The following is an 11,743-nucleotide window of genomic DNA, read 5'->3' on the forward strand; positions in this document are numbered from 1 at the left end:
CCAGCCACAAGCGATGATGAAATTCTCGCTTGCAACTTTCATCAGCTAGCTGAGACTATGCCACTAAGTGTTTGAATGGGGTTCTGGGTGTACACCCACCACCGGAGTGGAAGAATCGCAGGCGCATCTTACAGATGACAAGTCGATGGTCAGTGGCCAGATCAGCTCCATGGTAGGTCCTGGTGTCAAGGACATGGGCCCGCATCCGCTGTTCCGTCACTATGTAGTCCAGCAGATGTTATTGCTTGGACCCGGCATGCATCCATGATGTGGTGTGGATGCACCGATGCCAGAACAGCGTGTTGGTAATTACAATCCCATGGGCTGCACAAAAATCGAGCAGCCTCCTGCCATTGTTATTGAGCTGATCTGGCTCATGCCTTCCAATCACTCCAGACCAGGTACCAGCATCATGACCAGCTCGGGCATTGACGTCACCCAACAAGATGACTCTTCCCGAGGGGCCACTTTAGTTAGCACCTGTGACAGGAGGTCATAGAAGGCAACTGACTCATCGGATGTTCGTCTTCGGTGGGGGCATAAGTAACCATGACCACCACTCCTCACCTCTGGTTGATGGGAAGGCTAGCCCAAAGTAGCCTAAGACGTATGGCTTCCCACACCTCACCGCCACATTCCCATGCCCCCTTCATTCTTTCATTCTGAAGAAGAGCAACACCCTGTTGTTTGGCAGTCTCCTGCCCTGAGTAGAGGACTGGCCACCTCTCATGGTGGCAGGAGCCAGAGCCGGTCCACCGGACCTCCTGAATGCCACAGAGATCCAGGCAGTACCGGTCCAGCTCCCGACAGAGGCATGGCAGCCTCTCCTCCGCAGTGAGCGTTCGAACATTCCATGTGGCCACACATAGTGGGTTTTTTTTGGTTTCTGGAGGATCCCCGAGGGTAAGGATTCAATCTCCTGGCTCTGCCAAATGGGGTTTGGCCAGGAGACGTCATAGACGCCTGTCCCCCCGGGGCCTCCGGCACAAGCTTATTTATAACATTTTGTCGTCGTAGTTTAGCGGTAATTCATTGAAGGTGGAGCGGTTACCAGCCTCTCACGCCCGTCCAGAGCCCCCATTTGGCCGCTGTGGTGGTTACAAACGCCATGAAGGGAAAGTACACTCGGAATTGCCCCTCCCCCCACAGCACTGCCCACGACAGCGTTGCCCGTCCGGCACCACGAGGAGGTAGGGGATTGTTTTGCCGGACGTAAACACACAGACGTATATGCACACACACACAGATACTTACACACTCACGGATACGTACACACACACACGGATACGTACACACACACACACGGATTCGTACACACACTCACGGATACGTACACACTCTCACGGATACGTACACACACACACGCGAATACGTACACACACACACGCGAATACGTACACACACTCACGGATCCGTACACACTCACTCACGGATACGTACACACACACGGATACGTACACACTCACGGATACGTACACACACTCAAGGATACGTACACACACACGGATACGCACACACATACGGATACGCACACACTCACGGATACGTACACCCTCACGGATACGTACACACACACGCGGATACGTACACACACTCACGGATCCGTACACACACACACAGATACGTACACTCACGGATACGTACACACTCACACACGGATACGTACACACACGCGGATACGTACACACACACGGATACGTACACACTCACGGATACGTACACACACGCGGATACGTACACACACACGCGGATACGTACACACTCACGGATACGTACACACTCACGGATACGTACACACACACGCGGATACGTACACACACTCACGGATACGTACACACACACGGATACGTACACACACTCACGGATACGTACACAGACACGCGGATACGTACACACACTCACGGATCCGTACACACACAGATACGTACACACACTCACGGATACGTACACACCCACACACGGATACGTACACACACACGGATACGCACACATACACACGGATACGCACACATACACACGGATACGTACACACTCACACACGGATACGTACACACACACACGGATACGTACACACACTCACGGATACGTACACACTCACGGATACGTACACACACACGCGGATACGTACACACACTCACGGATCCGTACACACACTCACGGATACGTACACACTCACACACGGATACGTACACACACTCACGGATACGTACACACACACACGGATACGCACACACACACGGATACGCACACACACACGGATACGTACACACTCACGGATACGTACACACACACGCGGATACGTACACACACTCACGGATCCATACACACACACAGATACGTACACTCACGGATATGTACACACTCACACACGGATACGTACACACACGCGGATACGTACACACACACGGATACGTACACACTCACGGATACGTACACACTCACGGATACGTACACACACTCGCGTATCCGTACACACACACACACGGATACATACACACACTCGCGTATCCGTACACACACACACGGATACGTACACACACTCACGGATACGTACACACACACGGATACGTACACACACACGGATACGTACACACTCACGGATACGTACACACACACGCGGATACGTACACACACACAGATACGTACACACACTCACGGATACGTACACACTCACACACGGATACGTACACACACACGGATACGCACACATACACACGGATACACACACATACACACGGATACGTACACACACTCACGGATACGTACACACACTCACGGATACGTACACACTCACACACGGATACGCACACACACACGGATACGTACACACACACGGATACGCACACACACGCGGATACGTACACCCACACGGATACGTACACACTCACGGATACGTACACACACTCACGGATACGTACACACACTCACGGATACGTATACACACGGATACGTACACACACACACGGATACGTACACACTCAGGGGGGTCCCCAAATCTCACCGGAGAGACAGAAATCAGAGATGGCCAGGTTGACCGTGATGATCTCCGCCGGCTTGAGTTTGCGTTTGCGCATGAGGCATTGCGTGAGCACCATCCCGTTCCCCAACAGAGACAGCACACCTACACACAGCACACACAGTACAGATATAGTACACATATAGTACACACAGTACACATATAGTACACATATAGCACACACACCTACACACAGCACACACAGTACAGATATAGTACACATATAGTACACACAGTACACATATAGTACACATATAGCACACACACCTACACACAGAACACACAGTACAGATATAGTACACATATAGTACACACAGTACACATATAGTACACATATAGCACACACACCTACACACAGCACACACAGTACAGATATAGTACACATATAGTACACACAGTACACATATAGTACACATATAGCACACACACCTACACACAGCACACACAGTACAGATATAGTACACATATATTACACACAGTACACATATAGTACACATATAGCACACACACCTACACAAAGCACACACAGTACAGATATAGTACACATATAGTACACACAGTACAAATATAGTACACATATAGCACACACACCTACACACAGCACACACAGTACAGATATAGTACACATATAGTACACACAGTACAAATATAGTACACATATAGCACACACACCTACACACAGCACACACAGTACAGATATAGTACACATATAGTACACACAGTACAAATATAGTACACATATAGCACACACACCTACACACAGCACACACGGTACAGATATAGTACACATATAGTACACACAGTACACATATAGTACACATATAGCACACACACCTACACACAGCACACACAGTACAGATATATTACACATAGTACACATATAGTACACATATAGCACACATATAGCACACACACCTACACACAGCACACACAGTACAGATATAGTACACATAGTACACATATAGTACACATATAGCACACACACCTACACACAGCACACACAGTACAGATATAGTACACATAGAGTACACACAGTACACATATAGTACACATATAGCACACACACCTACACACAGCACACACAGTACAGATATAGTACACATATAGTACACACAGTACACATATAGTACACATATAGCACACACACCTACACACAGCACACACAGTACAGATATAGTACACATATAGTACACACAGTACACATATAGTACACATATAGCACACACACCTACACACAGCACACACAGTACAGATATAGTACACATATAGTACACACAGTACACATATAGTACACATATAGCACACACACCTACACACAGCACACACAGTACAGATATATTACACATATAGTACACACAGTACACATATAGTACACATATAGCACACACACCTACACACAGCACACACAGTACAGATATAGTACACATATAGTACACACAGTACACATATAGTACACATATAGCACACACACCTACACACAGCACACACGGTACAGATATAGTACACATATAGTACACACAGTACACATATAGTACACATATAGCACACACACCTACACACAGCACACACAGTACAGATATATTACACATAGTACACATATAGTACACATATAGCACACATATAGCACACACACCTACACACAGCACACACAGTACAGATATAGTACACATAGTACACATATAGTACACATAGTACACATATAGTACACACACCTACACACAGCACACACAGTACAGATATAGTACACATATAGTACACACAGTACACATATAGTACACATATAGCACACACACCTACACACAGCACACACAGTACAGATATAGTACACATATAGTACACACAGTACACATATAGTACACATATAGCACACACACCTACACACAGCACACACAGTACAGATATATTACACATATAGTACACACAGTACACATATAGTACACATATAGCACACACACCTACACACAGCACACACAGTACAGATATAGTACACATATAGTACACACAGTACACATATAGTACAAATATAGCACACACACCTACACACAACACACACGGTACAGATATAGTACACATATAGTACACACAGTACACATATAGTACACATAGCACACACACCTACACACAGCACACACAGTACAGATATATTACACATAGTACACATATAGCACACATATAGCACACACACCTACACACAGCACACACAGTACAGATATAGTACACATAGTACACATATAGTACACATATAGCACACACACCTACACACAGCACACACAGTACAGATATAGTACACATATAGTACACACAGTACACATATAGTACACATATAGCACACACACCTACACACAGCACACACAGTACAGATATAGTACACATATAGTACACACATCACACATATAGTACACACAGTACACATAGAGTACACACATTACACATATAGTACACATATAGCACACACACCTACACACAGCACACACAGTACACACATAGTACAAACACACCTAGACACAGCATACACAGTACACACATAATACAAACACACCTACACACAGCACACACAGTACATACATAATACAAACACACCTACACACAGCACACACAATACATACGTAGTACAAACACACCTAAACACAGCATACACAGTACACACATTGTACAAACACACCTACACACAACACACAGTACACACAATACACACAGCACACACAGAGTACAAACACACCTACACACAGCACACACAGCACACACAATACACACAACACACACAGTACACACATATTACAAGCACACCTACACACAGCACACACATAGTACAAACAGACCTACAGTACACACAGCACACAGTACACACATAGTATAAACACACCTACACACAGCACACACAGTACACACAATACACACAGCACACAGTACACACATAGTACAAACACACCTACACCCGGTACACACAGTGCACACACAGTACACACAGTACAAACACCTAAACACGGCACACACAGTACACACATATAGTACAAACACACCTACACACAGCACACACAGTACACACACACCTACACACAGCACACACATAGTATAAACACACCTACACCCGGTACACACAGTACACACACAGTACACACAGTACAAAACCTAAACACGGCACACACAGTACACACATATAGTACAAACACACCTACACACAGCACACACAGTACACACACACCTACACATGGCACACACAGTACACACACAATACACATACACAGTACACACACAATACACATACACAGTACATACACAGTACACACACAATACACATACACAGTACACACACAATACACATACACAGTACACAGACAATACACATACACAGTACACACACAATACACAGTACACACACAATACACATACACAGTACACACACAATACACATACACAATACACACACAATACACATACACAGTACACACACAATACACATACACAGTACACACACAATACACACACAATACACAATACACACACAATACACATACACAGTACAACCACATAGTACACAAGCGTAGTAATCATGATATATAATCTGCTCATATCGCACCGTGCATCAAAACCACCTCCAGGCGCTTAACATCAATGCCAATGTGGGGGAGGGGTGAGTAGGGGCATAAGATCCCAACCGGAGTGACTATGTGACGTAACTATGGGATGTAACTATGTGAAGTAACTATGTGACGTAACTATGTGAAGTAACTATGTGACGTAACTATGTGACGTAACTATGTGACGTAACTATGTGACGTACCTTTGTGATGCAACTATGTGACGCAACTATGTGACGTAACCATGTGACACAACTATGTGACGTAACTATGTGACGCAACTATGTGACGTAACTATGGGATGTAACTAGGTGACGTAACTATGGGATGTACCTATTGGATCTAACCATGTGACGTAACTATGTGAAGTAACTATGGGATGTAGCTATGTGACTTAACTTTTGGATCTGACTATGGTACGTAACTATGGGATGTAACCATGGGACGTAACTATGGGATGTAACCATGGGACGTAACTATGGGATGTAACTATGTGACCTAACTATGGGATATAACTATGGGATGTAGCAACTATGGGATGTAGCTATGGGATCTAACCATGGGACGTAACTATGGGGTGGAACTATTAAACGTAACTATAGGACGTAACTGTAGGATGTTGGGATGTAACTATGGGACGTGACTATGGGATGCAACTATGGGATTTAACTATGTGATGTAACTATGGGATGGAACTATGTCACGTAACTATGGGATGTAACTATGGGACATACCTATGGGACATACCTATGGGACATACCTATGAGATGTATCTATGGGATGTAACTGTAGTGACGTATATTGAGTCACTACGGCGCTTTGCGTCAGCTATTGAGAAGAGAGAGGGGAACTACGCGTGTTAGAGCCTCTCTCTGGCACCAGGGTGGATATGCCATGGAAGGGGCCCCTTGGGGACATGGTTCCGGTAACGGGCAGAGAGAGGGCACGCCAGGACATGATACTCTGGGTGAACCCCAGAGGGCACGTGGCCAGGGCAGGGTAGCGAGGGGAGCCCAAGGGGGGCGAGCGGGACATGTGACATGCTGCCTAGAACCTTCTGGTCGGATCCAGGAGGGGGCGTGGCTGTGGGCGGAGCCATACCACGCTCAGGCGCATATAAGGGAGGTCCCGAGAGCCGATCCGGGCTGTTGTCTGGAGTCAACCAGCCGTGCTCCGTCTCTTCGGTCTTCGATCGTTACGCTCGGCTTGTGGGTCAGTCAGTGGGTCAGTCAGTACGTTACTGACTGACCCGTTTAGGTAGTTACCTCGTTGTAGTGTAGTTACCCAGTTGTGGTCTTAGTTACATGTGGACGTCACCACCCTATTTGTTATTCCGTACGTTTAAGCAGTTGCCCTGTCGGGGTGTAGCAATAAACGTGTTGCCTCCAAATTGAAGTGTGTGTCGTTGTGGAACCCACTACGTAACCATGTGTACGTGCACATTGCACACACTACATATACACAGCTACACATGAATACACAATAGTGATACAGACAGAGTACATACACACAGCACACACAGTACACGTTGATACATAGCACACATACACACAATAGCAACACACACAGACTAAACAAAGATCCCCGATGTAGCCTTTAACAGACTGTTGGGGAAAGTGTTGTTAGCGAGCACCTATTAAGGCAGGGGCAGTACACACCACACCAGGTAATCATTTGAAGCTGAGTAGACTTAGAGGAGACCCTGGACCGGTTCAGATACAATCGCAACTGGTGTTGGCCGTGAGCCTGTAGCAGGATTCCGTAGCATTGCATTGCGCTAACCACAGCGCCACCGCTCCCCAGAGTAGCGACACACGCGGTGCACAGGCGAGGAGGTAGGTGGGTAGGTGGGTAGTTGGGTAGGTGGGTAGTTGGGTAGGTGGGTGGGTAGGTGGGTGGGTAGGTGGGTGGGTAGGTGGGTAGTTGGGTAGGTGCGTAGGTGCGTAGGTGGGTAGGTGGGTAGGTGGGTAGTTGGGTAGGTGGGTAGGTGGGTAGTTGGGTAGGTGGGTAGGTGGGTAGGTGGGTAGTTGGGTAGGTGGGTAGTTGGGTAGGTGGGTAGTTGGGTGCTTGGGTAGGTGGGTAGGTGGATAGTTTGGTAGTTTGGTAGGTGGGTAGTTGGGTAGGTGGGTAGGTGAGTAGGTGGGTAGGTGGATAGGTGGGTAGTTGGGTAGGTGGGTAGTTGGGTAGGTGGGTAGTTGGGTGCTTGGGTAGGTGGGTAGGTGGATAGTTTGGTAGTTTGGTAGGTGGGTAGTTTGGTAGGTGGGTAGGCGGGTAGGTGGGTAGGTGAGTAGGTGGGTAGGTGGATAGGTGGGTAGTTGGGTAGGTGGGTAGTTGGGTAGGTGGGTAGTTGGGTGCTTGGGTAGGTGGGTAGGTGGATAGTTTGGTAGTTTGGTAGGTGGGTAGTTGGGTAGTTGGCTTACAGATTGACGTAAGGTAGACGCCAGCCACCATGTCGGCCACTGGAGACAGCTTGGAGTGGAAGGGGTCCGAGCTGAGGGGGTCGGGGCCGTGCTGCGTTGAGACCGCGGGGTCGTAGTCGGGGTCCGACTGGTTCGCCATCGGGGGAACGAGGGGGGGGGGGTCCTAGGAATCCCACCAGACAACAACTCTGTTAGGCGGGTACCACCCTGCCCCCCCCCTCTCTCCCTGTGTACCACCCTGCCCCCCCTCTCTCTCTGTGTACCACCCTGCCCCCCCTCTCTCTGTGTACCACCCTGCCCCCCCCCTCTCTCTGTGTACCACCCTGCCCCCCCTCTCTCTCTGTGTACCACCCTGCCCCCCCTCTCTCTCTCTCTCTCTCCCTGTGTACCACCCTGCCCCCCTCTCTCTCTCTCCCTGTGTACCACCCTGCCCCCCCTCACTCTCTCTCCCTGTGTACCACCCTGCCCCCCTCTCTCTCCCTCCCTGTGTACCACCCTGCCCCCCCTCTCTCTCCCTGTGTACCACCCTGCCCCCCCTCTCTCTCTCTCCCTGTGTACCACCCTGCCCCCCCTCTCTCTCCCTGTGTACCACCCTGCCCCCCTCTCTCTCTGTGTACCACCCTGCCCCCCCTCACTCTCTCCCTGTGTAACACCCTGCCCCCCCTCTCTCTCTCCCTGTGTACCACCCTGCCCCCCTCTCTCCCTGTGTACCACCCTGCCCCCCTCTCTCTCTCCCTGTGTACCACCCTGCCCCCCTCTCTTTCTCTCCTTGGGTACCACCCTGCCCCCCCTCACTCTCTCCCTGTGTACCACCCTGCCCCCCCTCTCTCTCCCTGTGTACCACCCTGCCCCCCCTCACTCTCTCCCTGTGTACCACCCTGCCCCCCTCTCTCTCTCTCTGTGTACCACCCTGCCCCCCCTCTCTCTCCTTGTGTACCACCCTGCCCCCCCTCTCTCTCTGTGAACCACCCTGCCCCCCCTCTCTCTCTCCTTGTGTACCACCCTGCCCCCCCTCTCTCTCTCCCTGTGTACCACCCTGCCCCCCTCTCTCTCTGTGTACCACCCTGCCCCCCCTCTTTCTCTCTCTGTGTACCACCCTGCCCCCCTCTCTCTCTCCCTGTGTACCACCCTGCCCCCCCTCTCTCTCCCTGTGTACCACCCTGCCCCCCCTCTCTCTCTCCCTGTGTACCACCCTGCCCCCCTTTCTCTCTCCCAGTGTACCACCCTGCCCCCCCTCTCTCCCTCCCTGTGTACCACCCTGCCCCCCTCTCTCTCCTTGTGTACCACCCTGCCCCCCTCTCTCTCTCCCTGTGTACCACCCTACCCCCCTCTCTCTCTCCCTGTGTACCACCCTGCCCCCCTCTCTCTCCCTGTGTACCACCCTGCCCCCTCTCTCTCTCCCTGTGTACCACCCTACCCGCCTCTCTCTCTCTCCATGTGTACCACCCTGCCCCCCCTCTCTCTCCCTGTGTACCACCCTGCCCCCCCTCTCTCTCTCTGTGTACCACCCTGCCCCCCCTCTCTCTCTCCCTGTGTACCACCCTGCCCCCCTCTCTCTCTCTCCCTGTGTACCACCCTGCCCCCCCTCTCTCTCTGTGTACCACCCTGCCCCCCTCTCTCTCTGTGTACCACCCTGCCCCCCCTCTCTCTCCTTGTGTACCACCCTGCCCCCCCCTCTCTCTCTCCCTGTGTACCACTATACCCCCCCTCTCTCCGCCGGTGTTAAGAATAAGGATCAGTATTTATTAGGCGCTTAAAATGTCCCGGCATCTCAAAGCGGCTTACATCTCATCTCATTGCAATGATTTCAATTTTCAAATGTAAAAAGAGGCAGCTGCCGGAATTAGACTATGGTCCAATGAGGAGGCGAGGGTTGGTTGATCACACACAGATGTTGTGATTTTCCCTTTTACCCAGTGGGGTGTCGAGTTGGCGCCATACCACTGGTTGGCTAGGAGAAGGCGCGAATTGACTCATCTGTTGCTTCCATCTGTACGTGGAGGGGGGGGGAGGGGATAGAGCGTTGCTCCCTCGCTCCGGTTTCCTCTTTCCACGTGAACAACACATTTTACTACATTAATGAGTAAATAGATCATTATGAGACCTCCTTTGCCAGTAACAAGAGATAGTAATAGGTTTTACCCTTTTAACTGGCACAAAGGGTAAAACCTATTACTATATCTTGTTACTGGCAAAGGAGGTCTCATAATGTAAATGCTCACCCCGAGCCCTCAATACTCTGATAGTGCGCTGTTTTTGAGTTGTACGCCTTTTGGCGTCTTCTGGTCCAACACCAATAGACACTAGGCTCTAAAGAAAGCCGTCTCGCGTGTGGACCAATCAAATTCAAGGACAGTGCATATTATTATCAGAGTTGTCTTTTTGTTTGCATTTTGACTGCTTGTGTTGCGATTATTGCAGACATGATGCCTTGAATAAAGGTGTCAGTTTTTTTGTGCCAGTTAAAAGGGTAAAACCTATTCCTATAAATAGATCATTTTAATCACAGCCTGAGAGTGGGGTAGGGGGGGTGGGGGCAGCTATATTTATCGGGCTACAGAGGGAACTAAAATGGCATTCTGCTTTCTCAGAAAGCTTCGGGGAGTCGCTCCTCATTCTCCTCTGACACCGCAACCCGGGGGCTCTGCTGAGAGATTCACTTTCTCCTGCAGCGCCCGCTGGGTGAGCAATTACGAACTAGTCCAGAACTCTCGCTCCAAATACCCACT

General features: G+C 49.4%; 1 protein-coding gene across 1 annotated transcript in view; it reads right to left on the reverse strand.

The window, feature by feature from the left end:
• The window catches only part of LOC116953361 (opsin-5-like), a 28,029-nt gene extending 18,837 nt beyond the window's left edge, over nucleotides 1-9,192 (reverse strand). Inside the window, exons 1-2 of the mRNA XM_032973501.2 lie at nucleotides 9,015-9,192; nucleotides 3,002-3,121 (exon numbers count right to left, since the gene is read on the reverse strand). Of these exons, the coding sequence (XP_032829392.1) occupies nucleotides 3,002-3,121; nucleotides 9,015-9,153 (259 nt within the window). The 5' untranslated portion in view covers nucleotides 9,154-9,192. The remainder of the gene's footprint in view (nucleotides 1-3,001; nucleotides 3,122-9,014) is intronic.
• Between the last annotated feature and the right edge of the window lie 2,551 nt (nucleotides 9,193-11,743).

This window comes from Petromyzon marinus, chromosome 51 (genome assembly GCF_048934315.1).
Source record: "Petromyzon marinus isolate PM22_M1 ecotype Great Lakes invasive population chromosome 51, UKy_Petmar_22M1.pri1.0, whole genome shotgun sequence".
NCBI lineage: Eukaryota > Metazoa > Chordata > Hyperoartia > Petromyzontiformes > Petromyzontidae > Petromyzon > Petromyzon marinus.